This window comes from Plectropomus leopardus, chromosome 1 (genome assembly GCF_026936395.1).
Source record: "Plectropomus leopardus strain MGB_pleo_1.0 chromosome 1, ASM2693639v1, whole genome shotgun sequence".
In the NCBI taxonomy this organism is placed as follows: Eukaryota; Metazoa; Chordata; class Actinopteri; order Perciformes; family Serranidae; genus Plectropomus; species Plectropomus leopardus.
In genome coordinates this window covers 39149990-39171165 of record NC_142176.1, presented here as the reverse complement: position 1 = coordinate 39171165, position 21176 = coordinate 39149990, and the positions used below count along the sequence as shown (strand labels likewise).

The following is a 21176-nucleotide window of genomic DNA, read 5'->3' as shown; positions in this document are numbered from 1 at the left end:
TATATTCGGCAGAGCACTAACATGAGAATGTGGCACTATCAGAGCGGCCATGAATGATCTCTGTTAAAATCAGCAGCAGGAGGCTCTTAGATAGGTTGTGTTCGTATGCACCAGCTGTGTCCCCTAATGTTACCCTGACGTGGGGCCAATGTGTGCAGAAAGATTATTTGATTTCCTTATGATAACAAGAGAAACAACGGGATATGGATATTCAGTGCTAAAAATTTCAAACTGAATGAATTATGTAAGGATCACAACACTCTTGTTAACTGGATTAAAAATTCTTTCTGATTGGTTCCATTCAGGTCAGTCTTTTCCAACGGAGGTGGTTCCATGGGGCGTTTTTATTCTGAATGGGCTATTAATCTAGTTTTTAGTGGAACATTATGGTCATTGTAAGTGCACTTATTGAGTGAGAGGCAGGACAAATACTGTATGTAGGAGAACTGGATATAGTTCCAAGATCATAGAATATTAGTTGAGTACTTGCAGACACTGAAAAAGTGCTTCAGGAGTTTGTGTTGTTTTAGATTTTTAAGTCTTTCTTCACGTACACCTTGTTGTGATGTGGCACTTTGGGACTTTCTACAAATGTCAGTATTTTTGAAATATATGGTAAATAGTGTTTTATTATTAAAAGGATGAAAAGAGTGTCTGGGGAAATATAAGAAAAGCTTATTTTTTTGTGTCAGACAGCTGCAGGGGTGTGCCCTGTCTGTCTTTGAGTGACTAACGTTATTGTTAGAATGTATGATGCTCAGGAATCACTGCACAGCCCAGTGAAGCTCCTGGGGCTCCGGTACAACCTGGACAGTTTTGTTAGAGGGCTGACGCACATCAGCAGAAATCCACATTCACTTAACCTTCATGTCAGTAAACTACGGAAAAGGGTCAGAACATGCATTTTCCTAAACGCCTCACAGACTGAATGCATACATTAACCACTTCACTCTCCTTTCACAGGAAAAAGAGCAGCCTTCCCTATCAGACTAATTATCTTTGACTTACATTGCCTGAGTTGATAATAATGTACTCACGTACTCCTCAGCAGTACATCCAGCGCCACATGAGTTAAGTAGGTATTAATGTACTTTCAGCTGGAGAGATCTGGGTATTCTGTGGAATATGAAGACAGATTTGGTGGGAGACTCAATAAGGGGCTACCTATGCTGTGTTTAGTCAAGATTAAAATGGGTTTGGGCCCTGAGCTTGCTGCTGCGCTGTTAGACCACTGCCGTTTGAAGCACTTACACAGCAAAGATTAACTCTGCTCTAATCATTTAAGTGAAATTGACTATGTTTTGCTTTTTGGCATTGTACGCTGATTGTCTGAATTTTTTGTGTGTTCATCTTGATGCTGCTGTTTAAGGCAGATCTCTGTAAGGAAAAAAAAGATGGTGAATTTAAAGCCCAAAAACCACTGTTAAACTGTTCAACTGCACTTGATCAGACAAACTAGCACATCAAACCTTTGTTGCATGTTACGCTGCTTTACTGTTTGTAAGGCATGCTGGTATTAATAAACTATTTTTAACCCTTTTGGTGCTATTACTTGTATACCTTTACTCAAATAGGATCTTTAACAACCTTTTATTATATCAGTGTTTCGACACTGGAGTATTACACTGACTTATTTTCACAGATATTCGTTGTTTGTTAAACGTGGTTAATACTGTTTTACTTAGTTAAAGATCTGCCAAATAATAATTTGGTTTTCTCAAGTGTTTGATATCGATCAGCAGAGGAGAGCGTCATGGTTTCAAATATTGAAGGTTTGAAGGCCTGTAGTGAACTTTATCAACACTTTAGGAAGAAATTAGATCTAGACAGTTAAAACAGGAGAAGTGATAGAAGGGAGGAGTGTATTTTTCCTGCTTTGACGGTCAAGCACCGCACCCCTTTTTTTCACAGGAGTTATAACCACAGTGAAGTCGAAGGACTTGGATCTTTTGGGGTCTTTTTTTTGGCTTTTTTGGCTTTTTGGCACTTTTGGCACTTTGGACTCTTTAGCTTGTGCTGTAGCCCTGAGATGCTGTGAGCTGCTGTTTATCTACCTTGAAAGAGAGAACTTTTGAAAATGCCCATGCTTCACGTGTTCTAAATGACGATTTAGAACCAGAGGACTTTACTAGAGAGAGACTGAGACAAAGAGAGACTTCGAATGAGAGGAAGCCTGATAAGCTGTCATCGTGATCTCATCTCAGCCACATGAGGTCTCAGAAGATGATCCAGCTGTTCATGAAGAGAAAAAGATGGAGGAAACAAACTCAAGTCGAGTTTGCAATGTTCAAACCGACCAAGGCCAGCCAACCGAACTGCACGAGCGTAACCGAGCTGCCCGTCCAGTGTCCTCACAAAGGCCACACTACAGCTTTCCAGAACAAACTGTTTCCCTGGCATCAATACTTCTGAGGAAGGTGAAACGATCTTTCCTGTGCTATTATGGGGTTGATGCTCTTAAATGATAGGGACACACAGGAAGTGTTAGACCGAGGTTAGGATCTTCCATTAATACAATTATGGGTTATTCTCTGATCAGGCCTCTTCTTTATCTTTTCCTTCAGTGTTTTATGGGATAGGTTTCCTCTCTGCTGCTGATGCTTGACATTGCCTTTTCTTTAATCTTAACTTTTCATCTGCTTGATCATCTTGCACTATTTCAGTGCACCTGATCAAGTCCAGATGTCACACCTAATTCAGTTCCTCACTGGTTTTCATCCCCTCATTTTTATTGTCACTTCATTTATGAGTTTGTTGTTCATTTAGTCATTTTATTCACTTTGTGTCTTGGTTGTATTCACTGTTTCATCATTTATCCATACTTACTCTTAAACTCAGTCATTTGTGGTCTTTTACAAGTAGTTTTGATGTGTAGTGAGTAGTTCAATAAACCTTTCATTTATAAAGACACTTGATCTTGTGATGTGTGTGTGTATGATGTCAGGTCCTTGTACAACTGGAAAAAGAACTCTGTACCAAACCTGAGAGACTTGAGAGTCATGAGACTAGATTAATCTATAAGGTAAAATGGGCTATCAACCTTTCTATCTTAATGGGTGGTGCTCCGAGGTTTTAAACTCTAATTTTTAATGTAAACTTATTGTTCCTGATAGCTGAAGTTGAGTCTCATTACTCCACTTCATCTTTATACCAATTCATGTTTCTGAGTCATAATTTTGCATTATGAGTTATAGGTAAGGATTTTCGGCATTGATTTATTAATTAATTAATCATTTTAATTAATTGCTAATTAATTAATACATCCCCCATTTAAACCGATACACCTGCTCAGGAAAGCTGGGAAAAACACACAACAAAGAAGAAAGGAAGGACACAAAACAAGCTAAAGGTATCAATTAAAGAGTAGAGTACGTATGAAATGTACAGCGCTGAAAAGGTATCCACGTTGTCACCTTTCAACATGCAACTCGTTTGCCACATGCTAACGTGTTTGGTATATAATGTAATTGGTCAACTGGCAGAAGGTCCAATAGCAACTAGCTGAAAGGGGGCATATTGCTACTTACTGTGGCGGAGTCAAACATACTTCTGTCAATAAATTGATCCTCTCCCCTTGCTAGTATACTGGGATAAGAGCAGTAGTCCAACTGAATGGCCTAATTGGGGTTTAACTGTAGCTCAACTTAACTGTGCAAGTAAACATACTGACTGTAATCCACAGCAGCTTGTCATTTTAACTCATAAGAGTCTGCTCACTGATTGCTTTGCACATTGCTTTGAAATAAAGAGATTTGTTTGTTTTGAAGCTTAGCAAATTCAAACCATCAACAGAACCAGCTTTTAGAACCAATGACCCAATTCATAATCACCTTAGTTAAACGAGATTTGGCTGTTCAATACAAATATTCAATCATTTCTTCTATTTTTCCCTTATGGAGTTTGAACAAGGTTTGGCGGGACGTTCAGGGAGACAGCGACATTCACTTTATACAGTAAACAAGCCCAGTTAGCCCTCCGAGCTGATGCGCGCTAACTATACTAATGATAGATCCGAAATTAGCTGCACTGACAGACAAAAAATTATTAAAATCAATACACAACTGCTCGACTAGAAGAATCTCAGTCGACTAAAGGGTTTGATATTTTGATTTTTTCGACTTCTGTGTACGGGAAGAAAAAAATGTTGATTACTGTCATCCGTCTCAAACTAAACCTGCTATTTTTCTGAAATGCAGCTCTCCATTAATTAGGGACTACTCTACATATGTTAGTTTGAATCTCCCTCATATACTTAAGTGTTTGTTCAGTCCTCTTTCAAACTCTCAACGGTAACCTTGGAAACATATTCACCTTGAAGGACTCTGGTGTGATTGAATCAATGCAGCAATCACTGAACTGACTGCTTGGCTCATCTGGGAGAGGAGATTGTACGGATATATTCAGTATGTGACTCATTGACCAACATCTGTGTCCTTAATCTGATATCCTTTTTTAATCTCTGCGCTCTGAGTCCATTTGAATGCTTAAGACCCCATAAAACCACCATAGTGGCGGTTTGGTATGTTAGACAGTGGGCAGTGTTTTAAATATTTAACAGGGGGGATGACCCTGCCCCCTCCCACCCCCATACTGATTCTGAATTGCCTGTGGGAAGGATGAGCATGTAAGAGTCTGTCCATTCTTGATTAAGCTGTGTTTTTGCTGACCACTTATGTGAAATTACTTCTCTTTGACTTTTTTCTCAGTGTTGTCCCACATCTTTTTTTTGTTGTTTTTTTTCCCTCTGCGTGTGTGTGTGTGTGTGTGTCATTCACTCGAGACACGATGCTTATCAAAATGCACAAAACTGATTGGCTAGGAAGCATCATTTGAGATGATTTATGCCACTGGTCTGTGAGTTTTCAGGGCTACAAAGGCTTTGCCAGTTAAAAAAGAAATGCATTGTCAAAATTTAATAATTCTCTATAATTCATTGATTATAGGTCTGGACATGGACCACAGTCTGCCTGTTAGTGATCGTTGAGGGTATGGAGAGGAACAGCATGTTAAAACATTTTTCTTATTTTACCAACAAGGGGGACAGTGTCCCCTACTCACATCGCACACTTGTAAAACATTATCACAAATTAAAGGGCTTGCAAGGTTTTGAGACATATTTTCTGGTGTCTTAATATCAGTAACTCAACTACTTGCTCATTTTACATCTACAGTTATGAAAATTTAGAGCTAACTATAGTCAAATCCTTTCTCAATGACTGGACAGAGTGAATGTCTGCTGCTTGTCTCTAGGAATTTTAGGCTATTCAGCGATTGCTGTGATGGTTAACTGGTGAATGTACCAGAATGTACCATAATGGCAAGTTTCAATGCTTGCATTAAGCCATCTGAAAGATTGACTGTTTAACTGAAGAAATTACATGATTTATTTTATAATTCTCACTACACTTTCCATGTTTGCTTGTTTGTCTTAGGCGATCTCATGAGGGCCTGTGTCCACATAGCATTTTTTTCTTTTTTTCTTTCTTTTCCCCCTTTCTCCTGTTTGGCTGTTTGGTGCACTTCAAGTATAAAATCTCACCAGTAATGTCACTTTTAGCTAGGCTACTGTTGCAACAGAGACAGAAAAGCCCATCTGTGGGAGCAGATCAGCCAGTAGACACTGGATGTGGCTGTTGACTTTGTGCTTCACTGTACCGCTGTGAGTTTGATGTTCAGTGTTTCGACAACCCTCTGTTATTTTAGTCTGACGTTTGCTTACTAGCTTGTGTTAATGTCAATATATTGTTGTCATAGAAACAAAACCCACTGCAGTGCATTATAAACAAAAAAATTGCTGGGAGTGCGCTCTAATGACGGGCTGGGAAGAAACTCTCCCCACCACCCTGCCACTGTTTTTCTGCTTGAGAAAAAAACACTAGGTGGACACAGGCCCTCAGTGCACCAATAAGTTGACTGGAGGAAATCACATTAAACCTGTAATTTACCAAACTAGCTACTTCACAATGAAAAGTTGTTAAACTACATCTCTCGATTTTTTTTAGCTTGTCAACGTAAAGATACTTTCAAAAATTAGTTCAACTACATCGAAACTTCATCACAGGAAATGATCACAATCTGAGTCTGGAGTCTCATATTGTTAGACAGAGACACAACTGAACTGAAGCCAAGTAAAGTGAAAGTGTGCTTGATACAGGGAATAGTGCAGGCCAATCCTCTCCTAGGCAGCCTGAGGATGTGTTTTAAGGAGAGGAAAGGGAGCAACTGTTTGGGTGGAATCAGGAAAATGCTAAACTTTAAGGGAAAGTCAGAGTATTTGATCACAGACATCTTGGTTGCAAACCAGAGGTGGTTTTAGTCAAAGAGCGAGTGATTATCATGAAATGACAACTGTGGCCATTGAGCTGTTGAATTGTGCCTGATTGTATGGAAAAAAGGAAGAAAAGAAAAACAGAACAAAAGGTCATTAGAATACAGAAGTAGTTACCTACTGAAAAAGCTACAGAGATTTGAACGCAATTAAATAAGTAATTGAACCACATGTAGTTACCTATGTCCCAACACTGCCACTAAATGAGTTGAAGCGTATTTAAATCTGTATATGACAGGTTGAAGCATGCACCACTACCTTTCAAAACATAAGCCTTAATGATTCTTTTCACATCAGCATGGCCATGGGGGTCACCATGACGTTAATCATGTCATCTTACTATGTTTGACTCAGCTTCTGTGTAGTCTCGCCTCTCTTTATGAAAGAGATCTGCACCACAGATGCAGGTAAGGACATATGCATACTGTAATGCAGTATTGACTGCAGTAAGTATTGACTACTGGACTTGTGGGAAAATCTAAACGAAAGCATAATTCATTTCATAATTGTTTCCTGATGTCAAATTTGTTTAACAAACTGCAATCTGCAATCTAATTACAGCAACGACAAAGTGTGGCTCCTAAGAGCTTAATGTTATATTGGTAATGTAAAAACATAACCAAAAACAAAAGTGCCAACCTCTGTTTTAGGTTTTAGATTTTAATTTTAATTTTTCGAAATGCTTTTTTATTACCTTCATTTATCATTTTCAAATTAAAAGTTTATTTCCTTCTAACATGTTTTCTATACCGCCTGACCATAAATATATTAGTTGTGTTGAAAGTTTTATTTACTTTTTACTTTAATTTCATCTTAAACTATCCCCGAAGATTAGTAAAGATGAACAGTTTATTTTCCACTGGATTGAACATCCCAAGTTAAAGTGATAATTTACTCACAGCAGTTCTATGTGTTGCTATTTAATAGATGCATTAAACCTGTATTGTTTTCTGCAAAAGAAAGGAGCAGGAAGGGCCTCGGAGGGAATGTAAGGGAAAGTAAATGATTCCTAATGGTGAAAAAAATTCGAATGTCAATATCAAAACATCAGTAATAAATTGAGTTAAGAGCACGCCACAAAAATGTTAAGATAGAGAAATAGCAATTGAGGCTTGAGGCGAGGGCGAGGAGGTGCATGTAAAGAGGGGATGATATTTACACATAGCTATAAACGTGTAGAAGCCAAAATAAGCACAGAGAATAAATGAATTCTCATTGTTGAGCACCAAATCAATATTCAAGCTACACGATAAATTCAAAGGGCTAGGTTATTAATCATTGATATTGTCAAGAGACGGCCGATCGGACTTTGACTTGGCATGTAGCCGTGCTGACATTTCTCAGCGAGAAACTTTGTGCTGAACTCACAACCCCAAAAGAGAACCCTGGGGACCGTCCCCCGGTCAGCACTGCTGGTCTCTCAGTTCCATCATTGGAGGAGTAAAAGAATGACTCAGAGACTGCTTTTTGGATGAAATTGCTCAGATCAGGGGCATCAACTCAACCTCATTAATAAGGAATGGCAGTCAATACATCTAATGTAATCTGCTATTTTAGTTTTCAAAATGGCGAAAAGTATTTGGAAAATATGGATGCACTGATAAATCAGCTATACATCGGTATCAGCCGATATTCGCCTTGTTTACTGTCAATGGCCCATTGCTAAAGAAGATGGAATTCTCTGATGGCACTGGACCATGCTTTTCTGTTGTGTTGCGTTAACTTTTTGCAGGCTAAAAAGCAGGGCTCGAGACTAAAGGCCTCCATCACCCTTGAGAAAATAGAAAAATATGTTTGGGAAGAAGAGAGATCTTTCCTGGGATGCCTTCAGGAGGAAAGGATACAGTAAAGTCACTATCAACGAGTCAGAGGATGCATCTATTGTTTCTCCGATATAGCAACATGTTGAATAAGGAGGTGAGCTAGTCAATGTTAGCTGTTAGTCGCCTGTGGACAGAACAAACAGCTCAAGTTACACCGAGGTACATTTTAATGCATTCAAGCTCTATTCAGTAAAAATAAGTATTAGGTGAAGATAAATTGTAACATTCTCATTATGTTTTTACATGTAATCTTGTAAAAGGTATTTTTTGTGAGAAACTTGAATAAATGCAACTGTTTGAAGGAGAAATTTGTAACTGTTTTCGAAGCAATATAAAATGGATATTAGATGGGGAATTCTGATATATTATGTATAGTGAAAAGGCTCATTAAAATATTATTTATTAATGACTGATTGATTAAGGTTATTTTTAAAGGTTGTTTCACAGACTAAATGGCTTTTTAAAAGTTTTGTTCTGTTTTGTTCGGGGGCTAAATAACAACAAAACAAAATCAACAGAGCAAAGAAAGCCAAACTCTTATCTTAAACATCAATTTTGGCCCTGATTTTTTCCTAATTCTTGCATTGCATCCCCATTAGAAAAGCAGGATATATGACATAAAATAAACATCTAAAAAAGGTAGCATCAGTCATAAATGTTCCATAAGTTTAATTCATTTTAAAAATTATTTCCGTGAATATTTTTCAGTTTGAAGATCTTATCAAAGACTCTACAGCCTTCATATTAACAGCTCTGTAAGCTTTGAGCTAAAAACTAACATCGGCTTGCTTACATGGTCCCAATAGCAATGCATATTGACATTTAGCAGGTAATCTTTACCATGCTCACTAAATGAATTGACTGTGTCACCATGGTAACATTTGCTATTCAGCATGTAAAAGTCAAATTCCTAAACCAAAGTATTGGACATTTGAAAACATCAACATGATGACTATAGGAAAAGACAGGGGACACCACAGATATTTAAATTTATAGTGTGGGGAACTTGAAAAGCTGCACAAACATTTATGGCAATCAATCCAATAGTTATTAGAGATATTTCAGTCTGAACCGAAATCCAAGTCAAATGGCTGTGATACGGTTATTGCCAAATTTTGATGCATACACCCCTTCAGTATGTAGCCTCACTTTTCAGAGTTGACCATTCAAGACTGGACAATAAGATCAAAGAGAATGACCTAATATGAATTCTGCTTTAGAGTAGATTTTGTCTTTAATCTTCACCCATCATAGCCTTCTCAAAGAACAGCCAATTTTTCCTTCAAGCACTGCATCAAGAGAGTTGCTGCCCTCCTTTTGTTCTTGCTATTCAAACATTTGGAGTCCGTACAAGCAATATTGAAAGACAGCTTTAGAAAAAAAAAAGTCTCACTTGCTGCTATTTAAATTTCAGACCGAGGAACGCTTGACCGATCGAGCACGGAATACTTCACCGATTGAAATTACTACCAAAGCCCTTGGAGCATTGATCTCAATTTCTGCAGGTTTGGGTAAACAGCACCTTATACGCCTACAAATCAAGTAATTAACACTTAAAAAAGAACTGAGCCTCAGCAGGATCAAGGTCAGATGTCGCATTTAATAGGAGCCCAAAGCCAAGTTTGAAGAGAGATATTGTGGAATGAAGGTGAGGAGAAGAGAAAGGAGAAATGATCATTTGAACAGCGTCTGTCTGGTCTCAGGGTGGGAAGGAGGTGCCCTCTGAATCACCAATGAGACATGCAGACATGGCCGGCAGCAGTGTGACATTGACACCATCCTTCTCAGTACTACGAATCTCCTGCTTCTCCCTTCTCTCACTGTGTTGCGCGCTGCCTCCGCTTTGTAATCTTTTCAGCTCCCTCTTGTTTTCGTCTGGTATTGTGCTGTGTCCTGTTTTATTCTGTACTTCTCTGATCTGTTTTCTTCTCTTGTACTGCGCTGTGTCTCATACTGCTCTTTACTGTTCTGTTGTATTGTCCTCAATTAAACAAGGGGAACATGTCATCCTACTGACAACTCATTCTCCGTGTACGACTGTGCCCGAGGCACTTTCTCAGCAGAGGATCCTTTAGGAATAGGAACACAGAGATAAAGGTACAGGAAGATGAATATTCAACAAGCAAAACAGACAGGCAGACAGCAAAAATGTGGATTTGAACAATAGACAACCAGACAGCAGTGTGTTGCAGTCCATCCACCCACAGGCCACAGGAAATGCTTGCACAATACAACTCCATAAGTTTACTAGCTGTAGTCATAACCTACGATTCCTCCGGTGACTTTCTTGCCTTTAACGACTTTTATATTCATGAAGCCCTTCCTTTGGACTGTGTACGTTACTTCCTAATTCAAGGGTTTTCAAAGTGTGACACAAGGCTGGTTTCCATTTTAACCCTCAAATTGTGCAAATTGAAATTGCAAATATAAAATACGCCTAATGGAAAAATGTCAATTTCATAAAAAACAACTATTTAGTGCAAAAAAAAGTTTTTACGCTCGCAAAACTGCAATGGAAACACTTTTTTGGCGTTTATAGGTCTCATGATGCTATGGCTTTGTGCTTGTTAGTAGGAACTGACTCCCTCGTGATGCAGCAGGTGCTACAAGAGCTGTTATGCATCACATAACTCTTCAAAAGTTGAGCGGATCATGAATCCACAATTCCTCTGTGAAATTGTGAACTACCGCTTCCCAGAAATCCCTCATACATGGCCACTCTCACATATAAGGGGCATTCTTTTCCATTATCACTCACATAACATGCCTTGCCTTGGATTGGAAATAATGATGGCTAGTGCGGTGGCTGCAATAGAAATAAACCTGCTAATGTTTTGATAAACCATCACCAAGCTTCATGGAAAGTTATTGCAAGAGGAAAAGTCGCATAACATTGCATGAGAAGTTGTGTAACATCACTCAATGGAAACGCAGTCATCTTGCAAATGTGTTTATCAGTATTTTGAAAATATTGCTTAAGTTTTGTGCAAATCTGTACTGGAAACCTACCTACTGTTGGCCCCCTCTCCCATAAAACCGGCATGTACCAGTCCCTTACATTTAACTCAGCAACTCAGCAGTGAAAATTGATCACCTGTAGTTATATTGCATTGTTTTAACTAATGGCCCTTAATTCTTATCCCAGTTCTTTATCTCTCTCTCTGATTGTATATTGTGAATGCAACTATGTGTGTTTTTCCGTGTGTATTTTTTTGGTAGCTTTAACATGCTGCTCTTCACTAATTGCCCCTTGTGGCATTAATAAAGTTGTTTGAACTGAATTGAATTGAATAGTTGTCTAGCCTTCTTGCCAGTGAGATAATGTTCTACGTCTGGGCTGCGGACGGTATGAATGGTTCTGACATTTAAGATACTCCCCTTAAATGCATTAAAGCTCCCATTAACCCCATGTTTTACCTGAGCTTGCTGGTTTCACTAATTTGCACAAAAAAAGGATGTGGCTGCACTGAGAGATGTGCGTGAAGATGATGAGTCAATGCTAAAAGGAGACCCAATTATTACATCCAATTCAACATGGAGTATGTTGTCAGGTTCATGTTAGTGTGATTACATTGTCCCTTGGGTCTTGCCATACCTTGAGCAACAAGGCTCTGAGGGTAAAGTAAAGTGCTAATTATCAAAGAAACGTCTAGTACATCATTAAAAAAACATCTGGAACACTATTTTCATCATCATTATAATGTGCGTGTGTGTGCTTGTGTGTGTGTGTGTGTGTGTGTGTTGGGGGGGGGTGGTGTTCAAGAGAGATTTTTTTTACAGGTCTGGATTCCAGGTCTGTGCTGTACTCTGGCCTTTCTACAATATAAAGTTTTCTATCTCAATTTCAAGTAAATGAATTCATGTGTTAATGCAATGATTTCTGTTGTGTTTTTTTTCTTTTTATGTAGGAGTCTTATTTTTCTTATTTAAAAAGTTGTTTTTCATGATTTTCAAAGGTATGCATCCTTTAAGTGTGTGCAAGTGCTAGATGTGGGCTCCTGTCTGACAATTTAAACTTTTTAAGACATTTTTTAACCAAGTTTTGACTGTTTTTGAGACAAATCGTCTTTTTCTTATTTAATCATGGCAGGTGAGCATAAAGGTAAGTAGTATGTATGTGGTCCAATGCAGAAGTACGTTTTAAAGAGGAATGTGGTTTTTAGAGTGAATTAGATTAATCCACATCTAACCAGCCAGGAAGCGTAAGTAAAAAGTACAAAGACAGCGTTAGGTTCAGTGGTAGGTTTAACGATTTGTAACATCACAAACACAGACTTATATGCAAAAGAGCTTGACTCATTGGATAAAATGTTTGTGGCAATTGAGACTTCACAAATTCAAATTTAAGACTATTTGACTTTAAAGCGTAGTATTTATAAAACTTAATCCAAGACATTTTAGGGCTTTTAAAGAACTTGAGGACACCCTGGTCCAATGGTTAATATGCAGCTTTAATTTACTATGACATTTTTTCTTCAGTGACACTAAAACATTTTTGAATTTTATTTTGAGGTTATAGGGTTTGCTGTAGTGGTGGTGTGAGTGTGGTAAGGTGGTGGGAATCGGGATGAAAAAATGATGGGAACACAGCTTGGTGTACAGCTTGGCCACATACAGCATGTGCTGTATTATATTGTGTTGCTGCATCTGCACAGAGTCTGTGTGTCCTAAATGTTTACAGTGGAGATGGTTAGTGGTAAGTTATTATGAAAATAATCATAAATAAAGCAATAATGAGAACAGACCCCAGGCTGACAAATACCAGAATTTCCCTTTTAAGTCCTATGGTGGAGTAATTTCTGATCCTGGTTGGGGTCCTCTTTCACACTTAAGCAGGTTTGTTTCTTAGGGGGAGGTGAGATTCTTATAAGCACACACAAACACAACAAAGCCCCCCTGCTGTGCAATTATCCGCATATTAGTGTATGTGGAACATGCAGTAGATGCAATAGCTACCTAGTAAGGCCATGAAGCAGATGCAGATGGCAAAGAGGGAGCTGAAGCTCAGGCCCACTTCCTCCCTGTAGATGGCCAGTGTTGTCTCGCAGTGGCGTCCTCTGTAACCCTCAGGGCAGTGGCAGGTGAATTTGGAGGGTGACTGGGCAACACAGGTCCCCCGGTGACAAGGCCGTGTAGCACAGAGGGTATAGACACAGGACTTTCTGGTCCCATTCACACGGATCATGTGGCCTGGAGGACATCTGAGGAGAGGGGTAAGACAGGGACAACGGGGGAGGGGAAAGAGAGAGAAAAATGAAGGAATCATAAACAATGTTAAGCCCATTATTGTTAACTTTGTACATAAATGTCCAATGCGGTATTTCCAAACCATTAAAATGCACTTTTTTTGTAGTGATAATTTGAAAGAACTTTTAGATACAGCAGAAAAGGAAGGGAAATCTCTAACAAAAAAAAAAAAAAAAAAAAAAAGCTTTGAATTTAAAAGAGCTGTATACAACATTCAGGACATTAATGTAGCAGCAAAATACTGTTTGCTATGTCAACATGTAATGGTGTTATGGTATCGTGAGAGAAAAACGAAGACACACTCCCTCTGTGTGTGTTATTATCAGAGCTTATCTGTGTTTTTGTTTTGGTAGAGCATCCGGCTGTTAGCTCATGCGAGTCACTATGTGTGTATCCCACTGACTAGTTAATCGCCACAGTAATGTGCTGATACTCAGGTTACTGCTGATAATGCTGTACAGGCTATGATCCATAACTATGCTCAATGTCACATACAGCTCCCTTAACAAACTATCACTGAACTTCAGACTGAATTCACTTGAAAAACTAAATTCAACATTTTTGGGGTATCAGGCAAAAAATCCAAAAAGCAGACACATGATTGATGATATTGGAATAGGAAGAGTGTCTGTAATTACATTTCTGGGTGTGATAATGGATAATAAATGATGCTGGAAACCACCTATAAATTATATCAAAGCAAAAGTTTCAAAGTCATTTTCCACACTGTATAAAAAATTGGGGTTTTCTAACTCAAGCTTTCACACCGCTCCTTTTTAGTCCCAGACAAAACCTGAACCAACAGACCAACTGTTTATTAAATTAAAGACTCAAAAATTGAGAGATTTTGTCAGCTTTAAATGGCACAAATCATGTATGAAGTTAAATATAAGTTATTACCTGAAAAGTATCCAAATGTTTGAAATGAGAGAAAAGTCGATATGTACTACTGTCGTAGTACTACTATACAGTCATGTATAAATTTCAATTCCAATTTCAACATAAACATTGAGATCGCTTAGTTGTGCATAACACCAGATTTTGATTAAGTGAATGTGTAATAATCTCTCTGAGGAAATGTGTTGTTACCAAAGCAGTTTCAGCAGCATCAAAGAAAAACACAGCATGTAAACAAAAATAGAATAAAGAGGGGGATAAAACTAATCATATTGGACAGCTACAGTGTTAGAATATAAAATGGAGATGAATAGAGGATAAAAAAAAATGTCTTTTTGAATGTTTATTATCATTTCACAGTGTGAAAAAAAAGTGAACCCATCTCCTTGAATCATTCCACAGACACTCACCTCAACAGAGAATAAACTGGAGGACATAAAAATGCTGACTGTGGCACTGGCGGTAACAAGGATGATTTTATGCAGACAGGGGCACATTTTCTGCCTCACTTCAGAAAGCACCACTATAATTAAAAGCTCATTTGGGTGTAACAGCTCAAACAAACATTTTACGAGCCCATTAATTCCGTATCCCTTTCAATGTCTGTGGAGCAGCTCCAGGCTGTACATTTTGATGACATCAGAGATGAGTCTTGCCTCTGGTCTCAAGAGATTCCTTCATGCTTATAAATATTGACTCAACTTTACTATGAAATAGCAGCATTGTATTCAAGAGCACTCTGTAATTTATCTCATAATTGTTCCTCTTCCAAAGTAAAACTCATCCAGACAAGATATTAAAGGGTTAACTTACTGCATCAACTCTGTCTCCTATGAATTATGTTCATATGCAATAAATTCCTTGAGCAATTCACATTCACTGGTAACATTTTGGAGGTTTGGGTTGTTGGATGGGGGCGGTAAGTGTCTTGCTTTGACTTCCTGTATCCATAGATATAAATAAAAGTTTTATCATGAACAATGATGGAAAAACACTTTTCCATGAGAACACGTTTCTTGTTTTTATGGTACTGCATAAAACACTTACACTTGCTTTAGTTTCAGTAGTTGAGAGAGATATTTAGGTCTAATTTTTGATGATGATACGTGTATCATCAGTTTAAGTAGTTGTAATCATATAAACCTCACATTAGATCAAAACATATACTGAAAATGCCATGGATGATACACTATACTTTTGGGAAGTACATTCTGTTGGTGAACAATTACTTGTACTTGTTTGTGTAACATTCACAACTTCTCTCTACTCTCCATCTTGGACAACATGCAGGTGTTTGGAGATGTAACAGTGCCGAATGAGTGGAACACACAGTAAAGTTTTTTGCCGCTCTACTTAAGATTGGCTGCATAACTTACGTAAGGGATTTACTGATTGTTTTTCCAGCATTTTAACACACACTACGGTACATTTATTCCCATGAAAGCATTCAGGTAGGACTCCTCTGGCCTAGTTTGACTTTTGCCGTAAGGGCCAATACAAATTGGAACAACTTGTCCAAGACAACCAAAGTCAGAAACCATTTTCATAACACTGTTCAAATTTAGAAATTACTATTCTTATTGTTGATTTAAATAACAGCTATCTTGATAATGAGACAAAGAGAGAGAGAGAGAGGGATGCTGTTTGAAAACCAACATTTTAATATGTAATTAACTGTGGGTGGGATTATTGTACCATGACAAATGCTCATCTTTCAGTATTCATTATGGCTGGTTAGAATCTGTGTAGGAGTTGGATGCCTATCAGTCAACAAATAACACTTCTCTTTGGCTGATCATTTCAACCAATTTTCACCAAAAGATCAGACGATTTTTAAAGAGAAATCTTTGTAATTTTAATGCTGTCACACAACATGTGTTTTCTGTTGCACCTGAGATTATGCTTTTGATAACAGTCAGTGAAAACAGGAAAATGAAAAAGAATTGCTCATCCTGCTGCAGATCAGCTAGGGTGCCTTCAAATTATAATAATAACAAAATTGTGCACTGCAAAGGAGCTTTTTAAAACTTTTATTCAACATTACTTTTTGTTTTTGACAGCTATACTCCAAAACTGACCAGCGCTAAGACCTGCCCCTTTCAGTTATTGCTGCGAGGCATGCTTCATGTATTAGCATGATACTTTAAGTTATTATTATTAAGCAAACCACTTTGACATGTGGAAAAATGAAAATCATGGTTGCTACATTATGACTGGCTGATTGCTGTTTAGGTAAGGTATTTACCAGTCAACTGAATACTATAACCTTCTTTATTACATTAATATTCAAAGTAATGATAAAACTCAGTTTTGTGTTGTGTGCAAAACTGCCTTCTTTTTACATTAAAATCAAAAGTAACAATGGAAAATCACTGTTTTTGTGTTTATTTGAGCCCAAAGGAGAGGGGTTATCGACACAACAATATGTTTTTATCCAGCTATTTGGCTGTGCCTCCTTGTGTATGAGGTATCAAACACTTGGGCTTGTAGGACTCGCTGCCAACTCTTAACTACTCTCTAATCATTTTCCAAGGTTTAGGTCAAGTGGTAAAAAGAGAACAAGACGAACAAACAAGCATGGTGGGGATGGAGGGGGAGATGAGTGTGTATGTGTGTGTGAAAATGTTACATGGGTTAAAAAAAAAACTGAGCAAGAGTGAGAAAGATGAGAGCCATAAGAACCAAGAAATAAAGGAGAAGAGTGCGAAAATGAGAGCCATTGTAAAAAAAGTAAATACATTTTTAAAATGGGTCGGTGGATGGATGATGTGGGTGAGTGGATCAGAGGAGTGGGGAAAAAGGTACATGCAAGATGAAAAGCTTGGCTGCACAGACTGAATTGAGACTGATGTTTCCAATGGCAAAAAAAAAAATGCTGAGATTAGTGCATGTGGATAAGAGCACTTGGTGTTTGATTCAGTCTGTGCCACAAGAGAGGGTTGTTAGTTTACTGCGGCTTTTCATCGCATGACATTTTCCATTTCCTGCTGACAAACAGACCTACCCTCAGACAGGGAGTCATACAGTAGTGCATGTGAAATGTTGATCAAGCAAAAGTGAGAATCCCATCAGGGTCAGAGGGCTGGTATAATAATATTTTTTTCACCTACGACATTTTAGGCGTTTAGCTTAGTGACTGAGCAGATGGGGCTTACTGTGTTATTCATTGCCTTTTTAAGAAGGACATGAACACACTGGCTCTAGTGGGAATTTAAGTTTTAAAGTCTCTCTGAGGCCATGTGCAGACTGACAATCACCACCACACCACAGTCATAGTGGAGTGGGGGTGTTATGACAGTGAGTTCTGGCAGAGAGACACAACAGATCCTGGCTTCACTTTCTCTGCAGTGTCGTCATGAGCCGCACTTACACTGCCTGTTCAAGGTAGGAATAACAGGCCATTAAGCCGCCTCGCCATTCTGTCTAAATGACGTCCATGTAAAATGTAAAGCCAGACACCATGGGCTGCACGGGTGTGACTGTTAGAAAAAGCATAAAAAAGCAAGTCATTTGTGGCATAACTTAACCCCTCGAAGCCTGAGCAAAGTGGCTTGACCCAAAAAATAGCAAAAAATAGCCCAAAAAAAAGCAAGAAAATTAACTAAAATTTGTAAAACAGAAAAAAATAGAAAATTAATTTTAAAAAAAATAAGTGCTCAAATATAATATAACTTTGTTAATTTTTTTTGTCCAATATATATATATATATATATATATATATATATATATATATATATATATATATATATATATATATATATATATATATATATATATATATATATATATATATAATATTATATATAATTTTTTTTTACCTTGCTTTTTCCTTTTTTCCCCTAGACATTTTCCCTAGCCTTTTTAAAATATTTTTCTAATCCACTAATTTCCAACGATTTATGGGGCATTTCTTATCAAGTGGCTTATTGCCTTTTTTCCAAGTTTTTGAAAGAAACTGGACCAATTTGCTCACGGTTCAAAGGTTTGAATGCTTGTCACTTGGATGTCCCTCCAGGTCTAAAAAGGGTGAATAAAAAAATGGCTGAATAAATCAATTAAAGCCTAAACTTTAAAACAATAAAATAAAATAAAAGTGGAAGTTTTCGGAGACCTTTCTCACCTTCCTGCACTAGGGTTTGTCTCTAAACCCAGCTACAGTTGAGTGAGTGACTGCTTATGCTGCTGGAGCACTGACGCACACTGTCATGTCTTTCCTCAAAAAAAAAGAGACGAAAGGGATAGAACGCAAAATGACTTTGTTAAAATAAAAAAAGAAATACATTTTAAAAAATTCAAAAGGTGTGAAAGGACATGCAAGATAGGTAGGTAGGATGTGGTACCCACAGAGACTGCATTTGCATAGAGCCCAGATTTTGGTGCAACACCCCTGGGTGTCAGCCAGCAAGTCACCCTGCTAGCTAATCATGTTTACTTCAAGATCACCAAGGTAGAGAGAGACGTTGTTGTTGTGACAACTTGCCAAAGCTGTAAAGTCCTCCCTCAAAGAGTATAAACTGTTCCTGCTGTGTCATTATGTTTGATAAGCCTTCAAACTGGACATCCTGGTTTGTATTTCATCCCCTCACCAGTAACCTGTAGCAACATGCACGCCAGCACAGCCTGAAATAACTCAGTCTGCCATCCAAATGCAGAATTTCTATTTTTATGCTAAGTGATGCACACAAATTATTTGGTGCATTTGGAGTTTATTTGGACAATTCAATTGCCAGAATCCAGCAGACACACACATGTGCACAGGCTGGTTGAAATAAACGTGCGACGTCACATGGAGCACTGTAGGACTGACTTTGAAGCTGCTACACAGTATATCTCCTCTGTCAGGCAGGCTGAGGGGGAATTTGAGTTCACATGACACTCTGCCTATGACTAAGAAGATGAATGAGTCCACTTGCTCATTTGTTTTTCAAAGAGCAGATATCAATTTCAAATGAAAACCAAATAAACAAATAATTTGTAATGACCTTTAACCAGTCTGGAACTTAGAGATTGGCTGGCAGTCACATCACATTTCTTGTCATTTCAGCCTGTGGTTTTCAATCAAGGACCTGAGCAGCCAGGGACAAGAAAGACAAGCGAATTCAAGCTTTGTTTGTACACTAACATCCACAGTCCCTCAATGACAGTTAACCAGACAATCGGGCATGTAGAAAAAGGTAGAGTAAGGTCTGAAAGACTGCATTTGAAGAGTTGACACATTGTTAGCTGCAGTCAATTTGTGATCTCTACACATATTATCCAGAGTGATCATCTAACGCTCTGACCCTCCGAAAGAGTCAGAGCGGCTGACACAATCAGTAATCAACTGGTGCTTCCACCAGAGCCAAATAACATAGTAAACAAGTGCAAACACAGCAGTGAGTTAAAATTGTTACGATGGAAAAGATGAAGACACTTTTTTGTTCATTCACAGGCTGCATCAGCGATGGTGGGAGGGACGTTCACCACTGCATCTCACAGTCAACCCACTGATACAGTTCCACATCAATTTTATCATTAAACATCATTAGCGGGCAAATTCTGCTGGCTGTTTTATAATATCTGACAGTGCACAAGCATTAATATAACAGGAAGTTATGTTTAGTTCCTTTTAGTTAACATGCTGAGTGCAAAATGTTTTGCTATATATTTATTCATTTTACGCATACAGTTGGCATAAAAATCCAGAACTGGTTATACATTTTATTTGATGCTTTATAAGTCCCTGTTGTCACTGTCACTTCAAGTGTTACAATCACCAGATTGCTTTCTATCATGCTGCCTTTTTTCTGATTGTTCTTTTTATTTAAACGGACAATAATTGGGTGCCACAGTTTCCTGTAGACAGCTTCCTTATGCATAGATAAGCAACTGCTTCCTGTGCCATAAAATTATTGTAATGTAATCTTACATTTCCATGGCTTTACAGTATAAGAAAGTTAGAATAGAGTCATGGGGAGGCTTTTTCTTCAACACATTTCCTATGTTTTCACGTGAGTCAGGACGAGGCAGTCACAACGTGCATTTATGTGGCTATGGTCAAAATTAATGCCATGGTCAAAAGCTGAACTAGGAATTCCGCCATGCTGATGTATGCCTCTGTGAACAAGTCAAGTTGAACTTACAGTTTACATCCATGTCTGTTAAAACATGGGTGCTTCACACATAGCTCAGCTGCACAGCACAGCTGACCTTTGACCCCTCGGATATAAAATGTTAAAGAATCGTCTGTAGATTCTTTGCGACTTTTGTGTGAAACTGTCAGATAATGGATTTTTGAGTTATGGCCAAAAACATGTTTTCTGAGGTCACCATGACCTTGACCTTTGACCTTCAACCACCATATTCTAATCAGGTCATTCTTGAGTCCAAGAGGATGTTTGTGCCAAATTTCAGGAAACCCTTACGGCATTCTTTAGGTAATACGTTCACAAAAAATTAGATGGATGCAAGGTCACAGTGACCTTGACCGTATAACACCGAATTCTAGTCAGCGTATCCTTGAGTCAATGTTTGTGCCAAATTTGAAGAAATTTCTGCAAGGTGTTCATGACATATAGCTTTCACAAAAATGAAACAAAAGCAAGGTCAGCTTGACTTTGACCTTTGACCACCAAAATCTAATCTGTTCATCCTTGAGTGCAAATGGATGTTTGTGTTAAATTTGATATTGTGTTCACAACAATGGGCCGGACAGACTGACAACTCAAAAACATAATGCCTCTGGCCTCTGCCATCGCCAGCATGGAGGCATAAGAGTAAGAGTGAGTTGGTTAATATGGAGCCCCTTTGGCGTCACGTTAGGAAAAAAAAATAATTAAAAAAATCAAATTGTAAACACACTGACTAAGGCCCTGGGTGTTATAACTGTTGGTAATTTTCAC

At 38.2% G+C, this 21176-nt stretch overlaps 1 protein-coding gene across 1 annotated transcript in view; it reads right to left on the bottom strand.

Moving 5' to 3' along the window:
• Positions 1-21176, bottom strand: part of LOC121943534 (neural-cadherin) — a 398280-nt gene that overhangs the window by 24028 nt on the left and 353076 nt on the right. Inside the window, exon 35 of the mRNA XM_042487073.2 lies at positions 13108-13352. Within this exon, the coding sequence (XP_042343007.2) occupies positions 13108-13352 (245 nt within the window). The remainder of the gene's footprint in view (positions 1-13107; positions 13353-21176) is intronic.